Raw genomic sequence first — 22,450 nt, forward strand, 5'->3', positions numbered from 1 at the left:
CCGTTTCTGAGCCTGCTGGAGATCTGTTTGCAGGCGGAGCACAGGCAAGGTGTTCAGCACAGGGAGGGAGAAGTGTCTTTCATGGAATCATTAAGGTTGGAAAAGCCCTTCAAGATCATCTGGTCCAACCATCACCCTGCTACCAACGTCACCCACTAAACCATGTGCCTAAGTACCACAGCCAACCTTTCCTTAAATACCCCCAGGGATGGTGACTCCACCACCTCCCTTAGGCAATCTGTTCCAATGCCTGCCTGGCTACTCCTTCGGAGAAGAAATTTTCAAATTTTAAGTAGGTGAAGAGATTTTCTGCAATGCGAGGTGCACCGCAACACACTGAGACAACTCTTGGGAGAGCAGTGGCATGCGCCTGCCCTCTTCTCTGTGGCATGGCCGCACCAGTCACGTTGAGTCACAAAGGCTGGTGTTTTTTGCAAAGGAAATGCCTGTCCCACACAAAACACAACTGCAGACTGGCACAAAAGTTCCTAGATCACAGGAGTGCACAAATTCTGTCAGATTTCCACAGGCTGATCTGCAGCAGCAGAAAGCATTTTAATTTCTCTGGGACAGCTGGCCTAGGCCTGCACATACCTAATACAAATACACGTGGATTAAAGATGCAACACAAATCCAGCTCAGCAATGGCAACCACAGTGTTCCACAGGGACTTGCAACTCTACTGACAGAGCAAGTTTCCAGTAACTTTACAGCATTTTCCTGGTTGTATTACTAACCCTCGCAAAAAGCAACTTGACAAATAATATGAAAAGGAGCTGTTTACCAAGCCGCTATTTTGCTCAAGTTTTGAGCCAAAGCTGAGCAAAATTTCAAAATTGTATTTTGCTTGGTGTTCTAAACCAGGGAGATTACCACAATCATAAAAGGACAGTTTGCACAAAATGTGTTCAGTGTCTGCCAGTTCTCACAATCCTTCAAACAGAAGAACCACACATGGTTTGACTATGCCATAAGGACTGTGCTCTAATGAGTAAGAGCTTATCCACAGCACAATGATATTTTCAGAGTACTCAATAAACACACATTTTTCTATTCATTTTTATTGGCTGACTGCATGAACTATTAGAAGTGTGCTGAATCTTTCATGTTTTGGCCCAAGAAATAATATACCACCTAATATTTATTAGTCAAAACCTAATTTTTTTTTAAAAATGTCATTAATGGTTCAGACTGAATCAAGCTGCTTTGTACTATTCAGAACTAGCTCCTTTGAGAGAAATGATATACATTTTCCAGTATTTACAGAGACTGTTTTCACCAACATCACAATAACTTGTATGACTGAAATGGAAGTGAAGCTTTTACTAAAAGATTGTGTGTTTTTATTTACTTATTTAACTGTCCTCACTGAATCTCTTTTCTTTTTTATATCTCAAAGTGAACATTCCACATGTGTAGTTATTTTTTAGGCTAAAACAAGATTGCTTAACAGTTGCACAACAAAAGCTTTTGCAATATAATTCCAATTAGAGACTAGCTTACTGATGAGAACACACAGTGCCTGTGTTGTTTATATAAGCCTACAGCAATAAAACAGTGAAAAAAAAAGTTAAATTTTGGATTTTCTGCACTTTCTTCAGAATACAGATTTGTAGAAACATATTTACTGTTATATCAGAAACAAAGTTGATTTTCTCTTTCCTTTAAAAGAGCAGTGATTTTTAAGTTTCTGCCTTATAAATCAGTAGTCAGATAGAAAATTCAGTATTATTTGACTTTTTTTTTCTTTTTTAATAGTTGTCAGAAAAAAGGCATTTTTAAAGATAACTTTTCAAAATGAATGCTGTATTTTGACCTCCGTTGGCATAGTGCTCACAACAATTATTCATATGGTCATGAATATGAAAACAGCACAGCATTCAACATGAGCTTTGTTTCTTATTAGAGAAGCAAATTGTTATCATCAACAAATACTAAAAAAGAATGCAATTGTGATGAACAGCTTTGTTTGCTTGCTTGTTTTAAAGAAAGCAACGCAAACTGGGAATCATCCTAAATGGAGTTTCCAACAGTAGTTTATTAGAGAAAATGGAGGTTGTCCTATAAGAGGTTGTCTGAACCCGATAGTATGAGATGTTTACTGGTAGATAAACTTCCCTTTATGACATAAACAGACAACAGTTTCTTTTCGGCAGAAACTCCTCAAGAAATTTAGCATAGTAAGGCATTTCAAAACTTCTACCAAAATGCACAAGGTTTTAAATTATTAGACAGTATATATTTTCCAAAGGAAAAGGATGGAAAATCTACCACTTAGCATTTTCAGGAGGCCTAAGAACTTAGTACTGTAATTTACGGTGGTGGTGTATGCACAGAGCAATAGAGGAATCTAACAGAGCAAACAAAAGTGTAGATTCAAATTTACAATCAAGCAGCTTGATCTATCCAGAATTAGATTAAATACAGCCTTAAAAACATGCAATGAGGCTCTAACTAAACTAGAAAGCATGCTGGGACAGGGTTTTACTACTTCACTATTAGACCAAGTCCAGAATCCACTGAAAGTTTCTACGGGCTTTGGACAGAAACCTAAAGGGGCTTTGGACTATTTAAAACAACAGTGGCTGTACTTTTCACATTAGACTTTTTGGACATATTAATATTTCCTAAATGTGGCTATCTTTTCAATGGAGAGAGAGAGGCTGGGGCCTCTGAAAAGCTGCTGGGAAGCCAAATCCCTGCCCCAAGGACTGAGGTGGAGTGGGGGCCCTGGGAGGACAGTGATGCCATTCACCAAAGGTTTGGGTAGGCAAAGACAGACATCCCAGCCAGCTTCCTCTAGTTTCCATCAATAATAATAGTAGCAGAAATATCAGTATTGGCACGAGACAAAACAACCTGTGTATGGTTTAACCTCCACCTGCAATGAAGGCATATTTTCACTAATTTTTATCTGCTTTAAATAAGCACAGCCTGAACTATTTCTGCAGCAATCACAACTTTCAAGTGCAAAGCAGCCTTATTTTTAGCCCTTGTTAGGGGTATCCTGTTCTCCAAAGCTTGATTAAGTGTTCAATTTTCAGCTGTTCTGTCAAGCACAAGTGCAACTCAGCTGAACCTCCCTGGTTGGTTAGCTAATTTTAACTTCTGTAATAACAGATTATTAATAATAAACAAAATTTTGAGCCTCTTTCAGTAAACATGATAATAATTTTCAAAGTGATATAACAAAATAATCAATATACAGCAGATTCTTCTTTGTAATTCAGGTAATTTACTAGCTTCAGTCAGAAAAATCTAATGACCCCATTTTTCTATGAAAAAATGCAGTGCTGTTTTAAGAAACAGGTAATGAAATGGTAGTTACTCAGCCAAAATACTAAAATTACATTTAAAACAAACAAAACAAACAAAAAAACCAGCCAGGATCAATCAAAATGAAATCAGCTTCATTTTTACTACCTTTTTTTTCTTCAGTATATATATACTAAGGTGCACTAAATTCTATATGTATTTAGGATAGATTAAAAAAAATCTTACCAGACCTATTTTGTAAAAGTAAATGTATGGATAGAATCATAACAATTACATATTTTCACTTGTAGAAAGCTTGGGATAGCTCAGGTTTTATCTTCTATTAGGAAACTGTCTTCACATAAATTATATCGAAAAAATTGTTTACAGGCATCTGACTGGAAAGAAGAACTTGCTCTTCTCAAAGGTCTGGAAGCAAAGTCACCTCTAACCTAAGGCCACTGAAGACAATGGAAAAAGTCACCCCCTTTCCTGACATTTCAGAGAGCATTAAACCAAATCTGTAAGGAATGCCATCTCTGTGTCCACTGGGAATAAGCAGAGAGCACCCACTGCAGTTAGCAGAGATAGCAGTAAGGTATAGAATACTTTTTATCCACGTTTTTAAAATATTTAATGGTAAAATAACTTGGTATTTATCCTAAAACAATTAGACAAAAACAAGCGAGTTTTTCTTTAGGTGCAAGACATTGGAACCAAGGCAGAATAAGACTGGCTCTATTTCCATCTTGTTACATTTCCTTATATAATCTTTAGCTTTACATTTTATTCTTTTTGATGTTTGCGTATTTTAGCCATTTTTTTATTTTAACAAAGCAATCACAATATGGATGCAGTATTCCCCCTTTCAAATTCTGTATTTGCTTGTATTGAACAGGCAGTTTTTTAAATGATAGATCTTGGACTAATCAGACTTTCTGAAAACCAAAGTGTCCTGAAGTAAAAGAGTGAGTACATTTTGGAGATATATGAGGTCAGTGAACATTCTTCTGCACACATCTTTCCTTTTCCATCCTTTGTTTGTTCATGTACAACCCCTGAAGGTGACGCATGAATTATCCAATTGTACACATCAACCACGTGACAGATTGTTTTAGGAAAACTAGTGTGCTCTGTGCTTTCCTTCCAGGCTGCCAAGGAAAGTTTACCAAAAAGGTTGATTAACTCCTTTAAGTTCTCCCAGATAAACAAACTGCAAAGCAAGTTTGCAGTACCCAGGACCATCCATGCAAAAATATCGTACAGGCTCTTTACAGTAACAACAAACCAGAGCATTCGAAGGTGCTCAGTCAAGAAGAAAAGCTGCTGATGATTCAGCAGTCTGTCAAATGGAGAACAGAAGCGTTCACGCTTGAGAATCCTTAGTTAATCATACATAATTGTTAGGGCACTTCTTAACAAAGCTCCATTAAAAGAAAATAGCTTCATTTAAAAAAAAAAAAACACACACTGTTTTTTTCCTTTTTCTTTCACACACGAAGAGTAAAATTTTACTAATGATATCATAAAAATCATTAGATTTGTTTGGTGGGTTTTGGTCTGAATAAAACCTTAGAGAGCATCAATTACACAGAGACCAGTTGCATAAGTATGTGCCTATGTATTCACCTAAGTTACAGCCTAGCAAACACAGCAGAGAGCAGATTTCCAAGCTCTAGTGCGGCCTCCTAAGAAGCCCACCACCTTGTTGGGGTGTGCTTCAGACGAGGGCTGCAGCCCAGCCCTGCACTGCTGCATGCAGCTCCAGCTCCCGGCACCAGATCTGAGCACAGAAATTGCCTTACTTGTGCCTAACTGCAGCTCAAGGGCAGCTTGGTGGAGCAGTTTTAATGAATTGCATCCTCCTGCGAGCGCACAAGAGAAGGCTGGGAGGACAACACATGGGGGAAATACAGGTGGAATAAGAAATGGGAAAGTGAGAAATTGATCCTGAGGTTGCTCAAGGGTGGGGAAGGAAACAACATTACCAGATTTCAAGGCAGGCGAGGGATACTGCAAGGGATAAAGTGCAATAAAAGAAAAAAAGCTTCAATGAAATGTCCACAAATTAGTTCCTCATATTACTAGCTCTGCTGTCAGGGTTATAGAACTTTACCTCATTTTTTTCTCAAAAATATTATCCCAACTTAAACACATTGAAAAGAAACAGAAGGTTTTTATCAAATTTTACCAGATTTCATACAATCACAGAATGTCTGAGGTTGGAAGGGATGACCTCTGGAGACCATCCAGTCCAACCCACTGCCCAGCAGGGTCACATAGAGCAGGTTGCACAGGATGGCATCCAGGTGGGTTTTGAATTATTTCTGTGGAAGGAGACTCCACAGCCCCTCTGTGCAGCCTGTTCCAGCACTCTGTCACTCCCACAGTAGTGTTTTCTCATATTCAGCTGGAACTTCCTCTATTTCAGTTTGTGCCTGCTACCTCTTGTCCTGTTGCTGGGCACCGCTGAGAAGAGTCTGGCCTCATCCTCTTGCCACCCTCCCTTCAGATATTTATACACATTGATAAAATCCCCTCTCAGTCTTCTCATCTCCAAGCTAAACCAGCCCAGCTTTCTCAGCCTCTCTTCATATGACAGATGCTCTAGTGACCTAATCATCTTAGTAGCCCTATTGAACTAGTAGACCCATTTAATCGACATTACAGCATACATTGATAAACTGGTTCTAGGTACTACCCAGCTATTACACCAGATCATTCCTTAGATTAGACTGTACCAAGGGAATCAGGAAGCCTTCTTTCTCATGTAGTACAATCATAACTATTTACATTATATACAGACTTACCTACACATACAGCTACATAAAATTGTATGTACAGCTTTATTATATGTACTAATATCTACATTTTCTCTCTCTTACCTGAGTTACCAGTGAGTCCTTGAATTTCGTGGAGGTACACATTCTAATAATAATCATGACCATGTCCCAGTATATTTTATTGTTTGCTTATTACTTGATGTAACAAAATGAAAATAATCTATAAACTACTTGAAAGATTGATTTCTGTTAAGCTAAATCAATCCTCTGCAGGATGATAAAGACTGTAAAGACTCTTTTGCCATAAACCTGATTCATCAAGTTTTATTACTGCAGTTGTGTAAAGTCTTCCTATTCAGCAATAAATATCACCTCACTCTCCTGTAAGAGCATTCCTAACTTGGATGAATCTGCAGCTAACTGCAAATGGTGTGTCCCAGAGAAAAAGAGTACTATTAATGCTACCACCTACTGTAAACAAGATCAACACTTCAAAGAGGAATATGGCATACCGCTTGCCATCTTCAAGGTGTTCCTTTAATAAACTCTCATCTTCATGATTAAGCTAGAAAAGATGAATTTTACTTTTATACCTCTGATATATGTCTTGAATGACACAAAGATCTGAGCTCACAACACTATAACTTGTCCTTCACAGACACAAAAAATGTCAGAGTAAGAACGAGTCTAGAAAAACAGGCAGCTTTTCTAATGTTCTTGACTGAAAATTAGCCAGCAAAATTACATTCATGGACATTGGCAGTGACAAATCATTCACAGTACAAGGTAGGATGCATTTTTTTAAAGCATGTTATTACACTGCACCTTACCTGCTGTCGAATTTCTTCTTCCATCTTGACTGGGGACCCCAGCTCTGCAACTTGTTTGACACCTTCACTTGCATATCCTCCATACTCCCAAAGGATGTAGTTCTTTGAGTGAGAGCTACCAATGATTGCAGACCAATGGTTGGTGCGCCCTTTCAGGAAAAAAAAAATAAAAAAAGAGAAAATTAAGAGTTTATCAACATACTGACTTGTAACATCAAAACCATCATCAGAGGCTCAAAGCATAATTCCTAATCTTTCATCAAAATGAAGAGTTCAAAGTGCCCCATCTTTACCAGCACAAAACTTCTACATGTGCTGCATGCTGCCAGTTCTGACTACATTAAAACATCATATCTTTAGAGTACTACGGGCAAACCAGTGAACTACAGAAATAAAGCATAATGTGTCAGTAGTTATTGGATATAACATAGAAATTGAGAGAAAGATTGTATTCCAGCTGATCAAGTATCTCCCCCAAACAGATAGTTTCATACAGGCTTAGCATAGTTTTTCTTCACTTGAGCTTCTTCGAGAAGTTTAAAAATCCTTTAATTTTAGGTTTCCATATAAAATATTTATGAGGATGAAACTTGCAAGGGAAGACTTCAGTTAAATCTTTGACTACTCAAAGATTTAACAAGTCACTTCCATACTGGTTTCTTGCAGCAGTCCACTTGATTTATTTTTGGGTGGTGACAGGAGATTACCGGCAAAGGGTAGATATAAGCATGACTACAATGTCATTAACTGTTACAGCCTTTTCAGCTTTGTGCCCAAACATTATCAGGCAGAGATATAAAGTGCTTAAAGGCAAAAACCTCCCTCGAGCAGCTGATGAAAAGGAGATGGTAAGTTTGCTTCCCATCAGCAAATTGTGCCTAGCTATCCTTCCAAGAAACTTGAAATACTGGTAAAGGAATGCTCTTATGGACACTCACATGGCTGTTTTCTCTGCATGCTCACACTTAAGGTACACATATGCTGTGTCACATTTTTTTTCCCCCCTTCAACCATTAATAGTGGTTCCCTTTAATTTAGGAGGGAGTGAAGAAGCAAGTTTTGGTGCTTCTATAGTTGCTTAGTTTACGTGCTCTGATTTCTCATAGCGTAAGCGTTGTAGAGCTAGACAAAGGGATTCCTCTTCTGGTTTCTTGTCTTGTTGAACAGGAAAAGAAAAAACGTAAAAGTTTAAAGAGAAAATGTTAGAGAAGTCTGATGAAATGGAAAAGAGAAATGAGCAGAAATAAGGAGTCACAGAAGTCCCACAGTATTGGAAATAAAAATGAATTCACTTAAGTGTCAAATAGCACTCTGCAAAGATATCAGCTTAAAGGAAAAGGATGAGAAAATGAACTACTCACACAAGCAGACAGTATGGTAACAGTGCAAAAACTGTAGGAGATGAGGGAGACAGAATGATGGAGTGAGACAATATTTAACATTTTTCTTTGCAATGCAAAAGGAAGAGAGGAGCGGTAAAACCAGTTGAAAACTAGAATAAATGAATGAAAAATGAATAATGAAGTAAACAAAAGGAATGCAAATTTAAAATGTGAAAGGTGGGACAATGAAATTGAAAAAGACAGTATAGAGAATTGAATAGATAAAGTCAGATGCAGTAACATAATCACAGGAAAATAGAAAGTAGATTAGAAATAAAAAATGAACAATGGTATGGGAAAAAAAGCTAGAAAAGCGTGGCAAGCAGAATAGATAGATGAGGGGAGGTGGCCCGGCAGCACAGCAAACAGAGCCTCCAGAGGTTTGCTTGAACCAAAATAAACTTACTGAGCGCTGAATTACAGCAGACTTGATGTTTTCAGAGTCCATTAAAGCTAATCAGAAAGTGCATCCCAAATGGAGAAAAACAGATACTAAACTCCACCACCACCTCCCCCCAGTAGGAGACTACAATGTCAGAAGATGGTTTCCTGATCAAAGATCTGATTCTTGCTCCTCGAATATACACTGGCACCTTTTCAAACCACAGAGGGCATCATTCACCTTCAGTGATGGGACCCCCAGTTCTGCCCATACTTTCTTCTTAGCACACAGGTCTAACTATCTCACTAGTCACAGACAGCAACTTTCCCTGAAACACAGTGACACTAAAACTTATTGAAAGAGATGGTTCCACCTGCTCCCTACAAACGAAAAATGTATCACTACAGAGAGGAACCAGACAGCCCTTAAATGTTCAGTAAAATTAATTGTTCCACGTGCTCCAAAGCTTCTCTCCTTCCCTGTCCTAAACTGGGCAAGAACGTCTGATGCCTTCGCAACTAACGCCCAGCCTCTTCCAGCCAACCTCTTCTTAAAGCTGTTGGATTTGCCCACAAGGCAGCTGGCCTCCCTTCTTGACCAAATGAGCTATTCAAAGCATGCCACAAATTTGCAAATGTTTCACTCTTCACCTCTAACCTTCTGTTTCTGTAAGAATGAAGAGAACTCAATACAGTTTCTTAAACTTTTTCCTCTAAACACCAAAGACACTTCTCAACATGAAATAATGTGAGTCAAATAGGGCCAGAGCTATTTTGTATCACCAGTCCACTTTCACTAACCAATTGCTAAGACAGCAAACAGAATACAGACATCTTTCCAATGGTGTTATTTCACTTTTTTTTGTGTAAGTAGTTCCTCAATTTACACATTTATATGCATATTTTGCATATTGATCAAGGTGTCATCACACATGAGAATGTATCCTCTGACATATCTTGCAGATGTGCCGTATGAAATCATGATGGAGAGCACACATACGTGGATGATACCCAGAGAGAATAAGTACTTTTAAGCCACAGGGCATATGTAAAGACATTTTTTGTCTGATCAGAAGAATGTGATAGGAAATTTAATAATTCCCCTTGAGCCAGATTTAGTAACAAATGAAATATTCCGCTTCCACTAGTCCTATTATCAGGAGCTAAAACAATGTGCAAAAATTAAAAAATTAACCAAAAAGCATGCTTGGTTTTCTTAAGCCTTAGTGTGCTCATTTGTGTAATTAAAAATTTTCAGTCTCTCTGAGATTCATGAAAGGGAAAATGTTTTATTATAAAATATAAATTAGTTTTTGAACCCTTTCAACAGCCATGGTACACCTCTCTCCATTCACTTTATGGCTAGCACACTCAGAACAAGATTGTGTTGCACTGTTTTCTTTCTGAGCAATGTTTTATAGAGTCTGATGACTCCTAAACACACAATATGTTTTTAAATTCAATGGAAAAAAAAAGGTATTTTAATTGCACTGGTATAAAAAATGGAATCTGTGAATATCCCAAAAGTGTTTCCTGGGATTAACAGTTTTGCCCAGTACTTTCCAGAAACATTTTGTTTGATAGCAAAATTCTTTATTTGGCAAAAGCAGTTCTTTGGAGAAAAGCTAAAGAACAGATTACTTATTACTGGGGATACTTAAAGCAAGTCAGAAGATTATTTAAGAAAAGAAGTGAAATAAAAGTTTTATGATCTGTTTTTTATTTCAGCCATACTGATGGCATAAGACTAAAGCGGGTTTTTTTGCTTTGTTTTGCTAACATGATGGCTTGCCAAATAACGAGTGATTTACTACAGCCTATCATAAATAGCACTTTATTTTAATGTAACTACTGCACAAGTTCAAAATTATAAAGAATAACATTAATCATTAGTTTTCATTTTTATTATGACTACATTTGGATGAAAGATCTTTTTCTCAGCTTTCAGGAATTTCATTGTAAAATTTTATCATCTTTTTTACTGGGATTGATCCTGCTAATGTTGTGTGTTTTTTTCTTCAATCAGTCTTCTCTAGTTTTTGAAGTAAAACACATTAATCAAAATTACCACTGTGTAACTGGGAAGAAAGAACAGTATACAGAGTCCAGTGTTGTGGCAAATTATTCTAACTTGCTTACTTCACCTGTACCCTCAATGTGTTCACTGACTTGGATTTAAAAGAAAAAGGCATTTTTCCCTGCCTATTACATCATTAAGTCACAGTAATTTCATAGTTTTCAATTGTTTTGTTATGCCCAATTTCTAACCACCAGCTGAATCCATACTAATAATGCATACAAAGTGTGACATTCAGCAGACACATAGATCATCCAATAGCCTAAAGGAGCATTCCCACAATTACTCACTCGGCTTATTTTATCTCCCATGCATTACACTGACAAATAATATTTGAACAATGGTACGTTCAACTTAAAATGTACTAAAGAATCAATGTAAGCAATATTGCTTAGACTGTTAGAACCACAAGCAGATACACAAACCATATTTAAGCTCCATGATTATATTCTGACACTGACTGCAATAAATAAATAAAAAAGACATATAAAGGCTACATAATAAACATCAGCCACAGACAACCTAACAAAGTTTAACGACCAATAAATTTGACTCATGTTCTCAAATAATTTCCTTGCCTTTATTGCCACAGACTGTGAAGCCAGTAATGAAAGAATAAATGTATAATACATTTTTTTGTAACTTCATCTTTTTACAATTACTTGGATTATTGCAACAAGAAAACAAGAATACTGATTTTGTAGGCCAGAATTTTAAAAACCCTGATAGACCTGATAGAAAAGGAAAGCTAAAAAACCCTTTCTTATTACAAAGAAATCTTGAAAATGCAATCTAAAATACATCTCAGTTCAAAACATGAAGCAAATCTTCAGAATTTATTTGTAATGTATAGCATTTTCAGAAGGATCCATGGATTTTCGATACTGAGTGTTGGCACCACTGCATAAATGTCATAATTTACGCTAATGAGATGTAAATAAATAACGCTGTAACAAGCTCCAACACTCCACACTATCCCTGTGTATGTAGTACAACATTAGTAAAAGACATACTCACGTGGAAAATCTTTGGGATGTGTTTTTTCCGACCAATTTCCATAAAATGTTAGCCTGTATTTGGCAGTTCCACAGGCACAACAATCTAAAATTGGTTTGTCAGTCACACCTTCTGAGGCTGAGTCTGAAAAAGGAGAATAAAATTACCTATTGAAAAGTGTTACAATTCATTATCAACAGATGACAGCAAAGTTGCCACAATAAATACTCCAATAAATAAATTTAAGCTAAGCCTACTTTTGTTTGTTGTTTTTAATGTTGGGCTACATGAAACTGGATCTCTGAAGTAACGGGATCATATCTATGGGTGGATGTAATGACTCAGATCTACATTTTTTAAATGAATGCAACACTACAATTATAGTTGTCCTCAGATTCAAAACAAGTGCATTTCTGTTTCTTATCTGATTGGGTCAAAACCTCGGTTGATCTCAAAACACAATAGACCAGAACCTTCTGAACAGCTAGACTATATGTTCTCCAGTGGGATGTAATAATTAACTGCACCAGCCCTGTTCTGGAGCCTCAGCTGAACCTCTGCATGCACAAAACAGAAATGGTGTTTCTGCATGCACACATATCCTGCTCACAAGCCATTCTCTGTCTCGGTTTGAGAGACATCCCATGATGTTGGATGGAGCAGCTGAGAGCAGTCTGATGCTGTCATGGAACTCCAGCAGCTCTTTTGGCTACTCTCTCTCCAGGGGCTTCTCAACAAGTTGCAGAGAGTAGGCAGCAGGCTGGATGAATGGCTTTGCCATGGCATTACACTCCTACTATGTCTTTCTTGAGGGTCCTTCACTCCTTCAGCTAGATGATAACCAACAGGTTCCTGGACAGGTTCACCATCATGTGATGGTGAAGAGACTACAGAGCCAGAAAAAGCAGTTGTTGTCAGTAGTTCAACAATTTTTCCATGTCTCCAGAACAGATTTTGTAGGAGCATGGATCATGATCTAGGTGAACAGCTTGAGCTTAAATTGAGTTCTAAACTGTACAGGTTTGAGGAGGTTATCAGATGCGAACCCCAAAACCAGAGCCAAACCTAAACCAACAATTTAAAGTTAATCCATATCCTCAGCACTCTATTTTTGTTAATTAGGGCATGCTCAGGAAAAAAAATAGCCGGCAATAAGAAGACATACTATTATCTGTAAAAAGAGTTTAAGGACTTGACCAAATTGCCTCTTGTAAGAATGAAATGAAGTCTTTCTGATGATCTGAGAATATGAGTTTCACATGTTTCTTTCCAATAGAAAGGAATCACCTGCTCCGGCCTACTCTGAAAACATAAACATTGGGACTGTATTGCAGTTTTACCTGTATCTGCAACATAAAACTTTCATTATTAAGACTATGTGTTTCTGTAGTTTCCCTCATTCAGTGACTTCAGGACGCAGCTCAATACAGATATCTACAAAATTGCCAATAGTTTTCTCCTTATCTAATGTCATATCTGGACTAGAACAAAAGTGGTGTTGAAGAAGAAAGCTAAAGTTTTCTGTCTTTAATATTTTAAACAGATAGGTTTAATATTTCAAATAGATTGTGTAGTTAGCAATGGCCAAATGCACCTTCCACTATCAGAACTGATCATAGACAACTAGAATTCTTCGAACATGAAGCTGTTATTCAAAAACATGGCAAAAGTTAAAAAGTAGAATTTTGACATAACTTGGCTTCTAAAGATAAATGGGCATTAAATTTGATTCCGTATCCTTTATTTAATAGTCCTATTCTTTTTCTGCTTTCTTTTCAGGAATATTAATCAAATTCACTGTTGTTGTTTATTTTGGTGGCTTTTTACTTCATATTTGACACTGAATGTCCAATATTATTTTAACAAGTCTAACTTACACTTTTCCATAGTTGAAATGGCACAAAACTATGACATACAAGTTTCTTGGCTACAGTCAGGGATTTCACATTCATTAAGTGCAATCAAATACTTCACTGGCACACATTCAGTTTAGTAAAAATGAAAGACAGTGTAGTAGTAACTCAAAAGAAGCATATTTTTTTCTCAGCATAGCTCAAACTAAAGAAAAACAATTCCAAACTTGCAGGGAGAAGAAATAAGAATTACCCCCATAACAATCATCCCTGCACTTCTGCACAAAGTTACTACTTTTCAAGAAAATTTGGGAATTTTCTCCTGGAAAGAGTTCTGCTATGCAATCTGGAATTTAAATCAAAAGAAGATGTGTATGCTGATACTAAGGGAGTGGTCAGTTGTTGATACATAGATATTAACAACACACCCTGCTCCTGCTAAGATGGAAAATCAATTTAAAGGCAGATATATACTCCTAATATATGCATATATATTCCTATATGCAGCATACATACATTTACTGACAGAATAACAAAAGTAGTCCAACTGCCACCAGATTACAGAGTGTAACAGTCACCTTCTACATTTCCTTTTTTAACAGGTTGTGTATTTAAGAATAGGTGGAGGATTCCATAAAGTCCCTGAAGAATTTATATAGATAATTTCCCTTAGTTTTCAAAAGGAGCTTATAGGCCTAATCTACTTCATAGATCTCCCGCCTCCAAATATGCAAGCATTGACTTGACAACCCTGGTTCTGAAGAGGCCAGAATGAAAATAATTACAGAATACAGTAGAAGAACCAGGAGATTAACTGAACTAACTTTGCCTGCGTGACTTTCTGGGGAAGAGGAATTTGCAGAAACAAACACTGTCACAAAAGACAACTGAACTTGTCTTCTCTTCCTCATGTGAATTTTAAATACCTCTGCTATGCTTAGGTTTAGGAAAGAATGAAATAGTCTGGGATTCATTAAACTACGTGCTCTGGGGGCAAACAGGCTTCACACCAGGTAAAAAGGTGCAAGTGTCACATTTGGATGAAAACAAGGAAGAGTATATATGAGAAACAGTTGCAGAGTAAGGAAGAACACTGTTGAACAGGAGATCCTAAATTTGAACCTGGATGAAACCGTTGAAGGCCTCAAATTTTTAATCGGATATAATAAGTTAGGAGAAAACAGTAGAACATGACAAGGAAGTAACCTTACCTTGTTCACAAATTTTTTTGGTGAGAGAGCCCTCATCTTGAAAATAAATGATGCGCTTCTGCACAATACTGGCTCTACAAAGAAAAAAAAGTTTGAAATGTTTATTTCTTAAAGGAAAAAAAAGTGTATGACACAGTAGCAAAAGGACAGAACCAGACTGCTAAAACGTAGGCATATTTTCTTCTTTTGACAATATATACAGTACTAAATCTAGGATATTTTTATTTCAACTTCCATTTGAAATTGTACAGATGAATTTTCGGGTCTACGACCTGAAAGACCAGAAAGGGAAAACAGTTGAGAATGACCAGTCAGGGACATAAAACTTTAAACAGCAAGGGCCAGATTCTTGTGTTACCTCAACTTTACAGTCAAATAATTATATCGATCTCTCTAGAGTTATTCCTCACTTTTACCAGCTGAAAAGAAAAATCAGACTATACTTAGAAGTGTTGTAGAAATGATGTCAACCCTTCTTTGACAGTGTCCCACTCCACAAAATTATCAAAAATTAGATGCAATTTTACTGTGCTTTCCTTGCCAGGATACAAGGTCAGAGTAGGACAGGAAGTAATCCCTCATTTCACAGTATAACGCGCCCAGGACAATAACTGAGTTTTGTAAATCTCTTAGAGCTACATCAAATTGGAAAGGGTGCAGAAAACCATAGCTTGCTCATCCTTAACAGAGATGTCATCTTGTAAAGGAAGATGTGGCAAAAGACAATCGAGGCAACCAACCAAGGCAGTGAAAAAAGCTGTATGAAACGGAGAAGAATAAGTTTGACTTTTACAGAAAGCAAGAGCATTATCTGCCAGCATTTGGTGGAGGGAAGCATAGCGAGTTACCAGCAGCCATCCATACCTAGACAGGTTGTGCAATTTCCATCCCTGGAGGTATCCAAAATTTGATCATACTCATCCCTGAACAGCTAGATGTAACAACATCTACTTCAAGCAGGAAGGTGGATGAAATGATTTACAGAGGTCCCTTCCAACAGAAATTATTTTATGATCCTATGCTTTAAATCTCATTCTAAATAACAGGTTTTGCAAAGCTTACTGTAAAAAAGCACCTACACTTAAAAATCTAAACAAACAAGAAATCAGCTTTCTAGTGAAGGAGCTTCAAAATCTGCAGATAACAAAAACATTAGAAGTATTTAATTTCAGAAACAGTTATTTTAGAAATAAAATGTAGAAAGGTTGTTTGAAGCCTGAAGTTTACTTATTTTATTCTTTTTGCTGTGGTTAGCTCGTCAGTGCGAAATGTCAAGGGAATTGTTCCTTTTCTAACAACAAAAGCTTCACAACTCTCTGAGTCATTGTCTCTTCAGCTGTGTTTGAAATTAGATATGGAGCCAATAATCCAAATTAAGCCAATAGGAGTTTTGTTTCTGACTCCAGCTGGAAGCTGACTGATATATTAGATGGCTGCATAGACATCCAAAGCGGGCACATAACATTACAATAGTCAGACAGAAATAGTATTAAACTAAATTTAAAATATTCACTGTTTAAATAAAAATTTTCTTTATTGGAGGCTGACCAAATGATCAGATCAGTATATTTTCCTACTTTTAATCATTACTTGTATTTATTTTCTTATTTATTGTTTTGACATAACTTTTATTCTTCTATAAAAGTTCCAATTTTGACTAAAGACTCTTTGTTTGAGTTTTGAAGCTTACAAAAATAGCTTTAAAATGTAATGGCTAACTTTTACAGAGACACAAGAAAGCTTTCAAGAATTTACACAAAGTACACATTGGCTGTCTATATAAACCCTTCCTGTCCCTTCCCACAACCAGTGCTATCTAAACTTTATGGGAAGGGGAGATTTGATTGCTTTTCCCCTACATGAAAACAGATTTAAGGGATTTTTAATTGAGTTGTTTCTCTCTGTCCGTCAGCAAAACGAACTCAGCAAAATGGGAAAAGGGAAAACAGTTCTCCCACCAACACATCAGCACACCATCAAATAAGAAAGAAAAAGGAAACCAATACGTCTCCAAAATCTGCTTGAGTTCTCATTACCTTCATGTGATGCTTTTCACCATTTGTTAAAGCTTTTGCATCGCATCACATTATGAGCAAAATCATATGCATAACAAGCAGACTCATTTCCTTTTACTTACATCTAGCAGCATCTGTTTTTATTTTAAAAAAAAAATAATTATTTCTGTTTTGTAGTTCTCTCAGAAAAATCAAGGAATACCTGGTAGCTTTCTGTAATATTTGCTTTGGCAATACTACTTCAGATGTTCATAGGTTGGATACAAGCAGGTCACGGTCTCTGTCCTGTCATAGTTTGATCAGACCACATCTGAGCACAAGGAGGACGAGACCTGCCCTAAGAGACATCCCTGGAATGAGAAGGCGTCTCCAGCACAATTCTGCAATAACTGTGCCATTCTTCTGGGAAAAGCTTTAGCAAAATCACGTAAATTGCATTTGGGACATTAACAAACAGGAACATCATAAACCATAAATATTCAGAGCAACCTTGGGGATGCTACAAGTCATACCAGAAATTTAGTATATTTTTTTCCTTTTTCCGTAGAAATTGATTTAGATCATCTTCCTTACACCTTTTGTCAAATCATAACATCAACAGAAATAATCTTACTTTAAAGTGCCTCTGAGGGTGTAATGATGTGACAAAAGAAGCATGGAAAAGGATCTATAAGAATTGTTCCTATGACATTTTTAAGCTTACATGAAAAGCATTAAGTACAATATTAGAGTTACATTTTAATAAAACAGATTTTGCCAGAGTTTGTGAATATACCCTAGGTTTAAAGGCATGTCCACTTTTTCCATTTCTATTCTAGCTCTTACAAAGCTTATGCTTCCTTACAACACGTGGTCCTCTAACGAAACGTGGAATACAATTTCAAGCATCATGTAAACGTCCTGCATGAACGGAGGAAGTAGTGAGTAAGATGCCCAAGTCATTCCCTCACCCTTACGGAAGCAGAGTACCCAGGCTTTTTTCTTTTTTCCAAAAGCAAATTTCCACAGTACTTTGCTGTCTTAGATTTCTTAGCTCAGCATTGCAACAGCTACAGATTCAGCAGTTCTTAATACAGGATAACCTTTTTGATTTATACAAATATATAAATTTACTTATTTATGGGAAAGGAACTTCTTGTGACACTGGGTCTTGCCAGAAGTTGCAGACCACCAGCAAAATCAACACTTGAAAGTCTGTGAGACAGCAGGGTAAAGTTCACCTTAGGAAACTCACTGGAAAAGTAAAACATGGATTAAGAAAGAACGAGTACTAATAAAAAACACACCTGGATATTGAGAAAATATAATAAGGTTCTAGACTACAGACAAAAAAAAAAAAAAAAACAACTTTGTTCTGTTCTGTATTACTCATGGGTTAACTTTGTCTTGCCCTTCCAGCCATCAAAACTATTTTCTTTGATTATTCCATTCTTTACTGATTTAATTATATTAAGTTCTTTCCCACCTCAGAAAGCCACCAAAAACAATTATATTTAATAAGACGTTTAATGAGGCTTAAAGTTTGTTTGCTTTTTGGATTTTGTTGTCTTTTAAAGATAAAGAATTTCTACAGTTAGATCTGTACCATTTACCCTGGCACTAGAAACTCAGGAGATAATCACATATTTACCTCTACCATAGTTTTCTTGGTAGCTTAAGTGAATTTCTTAATTCTAATGCACTATTTAGGATTTTCTCATTTCATTTCCTTCTGTCTTGTCTTATTAAAAACCCACAACTCTATTGTGCTAATTTGTGTAGTTGACCAAGATTATTGACTTTTCTTTCAAATGCTTTTATTAAAAATCACTTGAAATTCCTCTGAAAGCATATGCAGCTCTTTAGCTACTCAATGCCTACCAATTTTTATGCTGGTAGAGTATTTGACAACTATATTCATCAAAATACTTTTCAACTAGGAAACTGAGCTCAGTCTTACCAAAGAAAAAGGTCTCTCAAACCAGAATCTAACTTTGTCATCAGCCATCATTGACAAGGGTCAGTACTATTAAACACTTGCCTAAAATTATTCCTTGATACTTAGGAGTTAACAGAGGAGTGTGCTTTTTTTCCTGTCCTTTTTTTCTTTGCCTTTTTTTTTTTAAACTGTATGCTCTTAATACAGTTTGAGCAAACCAACCAGACTTTGTATTTCATGTTGGATGAACACAGTAATATTAATGCCAAGTGTATCAGTTTTCCCACATTTACAGCTCTATATGTGATGATTGTCTTTCCTCTAGTAGATTAGTCAGCTGAAAAACAATAAAAGCTGCTCACTTCCAAAAATAAAAAATAAAAAAATCAGTGCATACACATACACTGGAATATCCTTCTTCAGTTTTATTTTTAAACATTTCACCTGCACTGTCAGAAAATGCAACCGAGCAAAACCCCACAGCAAGAGCAAAGTACTCTAAACTCATCTTACAACCCTACTGTAGCTTCAAAGTCCTTTTGGTCATCCTTCATATCATACTCAGGACTACCGTCCCATGCATACGTGGAAGCTCACTGACTGCAGGACCGATCTGGCCATCATATATAATACAACAAAAAGCTCTAAGGGAAAACAAAATTATATATGCTGCGATCTTGTATTTGTCCTCAGAAAATCTCTCTGTTCCTTGCTTGAATGGTCACAGGACATAAATATTAAATCTAAAATCTTCAGGATAAAAACTCGGCATGACAAAATCATTTCTGACATGTAAGCTACACCATTTACTTGCAAAATCAAAAAAAAAAAAAAAAGAATGAGCTCACCCAGGTCTCTTGAGAAAAATTCACATTTCTTAAAACCCATTGCTATTTGTGAGCTGTATCTTTACCATGTATTTTGATAGTCACAACTTTTGTACAAGTTCAATCTCCTTGAGTTTCAAAACCAAGCACTATAAATTATACTGCAAAGAAGAGTCAGAAAATATTGGATAGGACTGGCTGGTTGGAGAATATATTTATTTTGTTATTCTAAGTGCTGATTTTGTATAGTAGACGGAAGAAATCTATCAACTGTGGGAGTATAGTTTTTATCAAGCTAGGGAGCTCAGAGCTGTACTATCTGATATCTGTATCATTGAGCTAACTTGCAGTGATCTGAAGCAGAGCACTTGTGTGTTAACTAACAAATCCTAAAATCAAAATAATAAATTGAAACAAAACAAAACAAAAAGCTGTTCAAGCATGGTTCTATTTTTGGTTTAAAAGTCCATGCAACCCGTATAACACTCACCCACTTGCACAAGGAACTCAAATATTTAATTCCTCTGGACATTCAAGAGAAGAAAGAAAAGAAAGAGGAAACCACGTCCCCATTTTCAGAGTTGGTATTCCACTTCATCTGCTATGACAGAATGTGGCAGAGAATGAACAACATGATCAAAGGCTATGTTCTAAACCCTGCCACATGTTACTCCTCATCAGTCCACACTTAAAAAAAAAATCCACATCACAGCTCGTCCTCTGTTGGTTTGGCCACTAATGAGCAGCAAGCATGGACAGCCTTGGCACAGTATAAAGCATATTTACCCCTTTACAATATTCCTTTTAAGCTATATACCCTACACGTATTTCCCTTCTCTCTTGACCTCCCTCCCCATGCTCCAGGTTGGGGGATTAAAAAAAAATAAAATTTTGTGGGTTTTATTTTTTATTCTTACTCTGTTCTGTTTTGTGCACTGCCATTACCAAAGCAAAATAAGTTAAACTCATCTGCAGGAGTGCCCAGTAAACAAAGCTTGAAAGAAACTCCCAAGATTTTAAAATAATTGTTCTAAATTTTCAATATTCTCAGGGGATTCAGGAAGGAAGGAAGTGAATGAATAGATACTAACAAAATATCAGACCTGTCATTCTCTAACTACTACTTTAGAATAGGTCTCCATTAGCAATATGCTGAGTTATATTTCAATGACTAAATTATTTGCTTGTACAGACAAGAATTGTATATCAAAAGCAATATCCTTATCAAGTCCACCCCCTTGTAAAATACTGATTACTTGGTATTCAGATGCAGGAATCCAGGTTGGACTAATGGATTTCATGCTTCCAAGTTCAGAAAAATCATCACCACATTTTAGTCTACAGGAGCCTGAAGTCTAAAGCATCACAATGGATGACAAAACAAATTAATACCAATTAAAAATAAGTATTAATTAATATTAAAGTACCTAATACTGACTTCTTAAGAGAGACTTTAATGTTATGAATGTATTTGACTAGAGAAGTTTAATTTTGATGTGGCTCCTACAGTAGTTGAGATTAAGTCTGACATCCCAAATCCATTGTAGCTGGATCTGGAGCTGGATCAGAAGAAAAAGATGTGTTATTTCCTTGGTGCAGCTTATCCAGAGACTTCAGCTTTCAAGAATTAATACCTTTAACAAGTGAATCTCTTCTACTTCATCTTTTCTAAGCACTTTAATTGCCAGCTGAGACTACAGCCTACTGAACCGTCAGACGCATGATGCCAGGAGATACTGGTTGTTTACATTGGAAGTATGAGGACAGAGGAAAGAATGGACCGATAAAAAAAAGAGGGTCAAGATCTGCCACCTTTCCACTTTCCCCATTCAGTGGGGACAGTACATGGGAAGAAGGCACATTCAAATTGTGTTTGAGAAAAAGCTGAAAGAATATCCTGTTCATGCAACACATGCAATTAACAAAGAGTGACCAAATTAATCCATTAAATGACTCTGTGCTATTAGGGAAGTTTTAACCAGGCTCCTCCTCTTTTTCTTTCAAAATCTGCTGCAACAAGTTTGCAGCTGCAGACAATGTTAGCGTGGCACCTCCAGTTCACGCAGGTTTTTTGGCTGAAGAAAAGTATCTGGAGTAAGGATTTGTGGCAAATATTGTTGAAAAACTTTGGTACATAAATTTCTGGAGGATGTAACTGCAGGGAACCTGTACAGCATATATTTTGCTCTTCCTAATTCAGTTCCGTGCATGCCAAATTCAATACATCCTTCTCATGTCTGTTTAGCTACTGCACCCATAGCTCTGGTAGCAGTTTTGCTGTAACAGATCCAAAGAATAAGCTGGTCCCAGTAATCTATGAATACATAAAAATATCAGTAGTAGAGCTGCATTATTCAACCTATGTTTGGGAATGCTTAGCAGCTGCCTGGACAATACAAAAACCATGTACTGCCCCTATCATGATCCAAATAGATGTCTCCTCCAAAGTATACTCTACCAGGATCACTGACAGGAAGCACAGAGCATCCAATACTTCTGTTGCTCTACAGACATTAATATTAACAAACCAGAGATTAACCTCAGAAATTTTCAGTAACCTGATCTCTTTAAAGTGTGCTATAATCAATATGGGAGCAGAAGGTCAATACCCAGTCATTTACAAAACCAACTATGAACAGGACTGAAGGAAGATTTTGAAGGATTTCAGTACGAAATTACAGCACAAATTACCTTTGGCTCACTGATGGAAGTTCAAAGTATATTGATGGCAATGGTGTTGAGGGCATGCATGCCTTGAACCTGAATGGGACAACATAAAACAACCACTCCGAGCAGGTCAGCCCAGCAGACAACAACAATCCCTAAAGTTTAAAGGCAACAAAAGGCTGGCTGTGATTTTACCTGCTTCAGATTATTGTGTGAAGGGAATATGACACCAGACGTTTGACTAGGTTAGGAGAA

At 36.7% G+C, this 22,450-nt stretch overlaps 1 protein-coding gene across 3 annotated transcripts in view; it reads right to left on the reverse strand.

Annotated features, from left to right (window-relative positions):
- The window catches only part of SPON1 (spondin 1), a 230,062-nt gene that overhangs the window by 112,773 nt on the left and 94,839 nt on the right, over nucleotides 1-22,450 (reverse strand). For all 3 annotated transcript variants that reach the window (XM_048070058.2, XM_013177720.3, XM_013177714.3), the window contains 3 exons: nucleotides 14,769-14,842; nucleotides 11,726-11,848; nucleotides 6,869-7,017 (listed from right to left, as the gene is read on the reverse strand). In XM_048070058.2, coding sequence (XP_047926015.1) covers nucleotides 6,869-7,017; nucleotides 11,726-11,848; nucleotides 14,769-14,842 — 346 coding nt within the window. The remainder of the gene's footprint in view (nucleotides 1-6,868; nucleotides 7,018-11,725; nucleotides 11,849-14,768; nucleotides 14,843-22,450) is intronic.

This window comes from Anser cygnoides, chromosome 5 (assembly GCF_040182565.1).
Source record: "Anser cygnoides isolate HZ-2024a breed goose chromosome 5, Taihu_goose_T2T_genome, whole genome shotgun sequence".
Classification (NCBI taxonomy): Eukaryota; Metazoa; Chordata; class Aves; order Anseriformes; family Anatidae; genus Anser; species Anser cygnoides.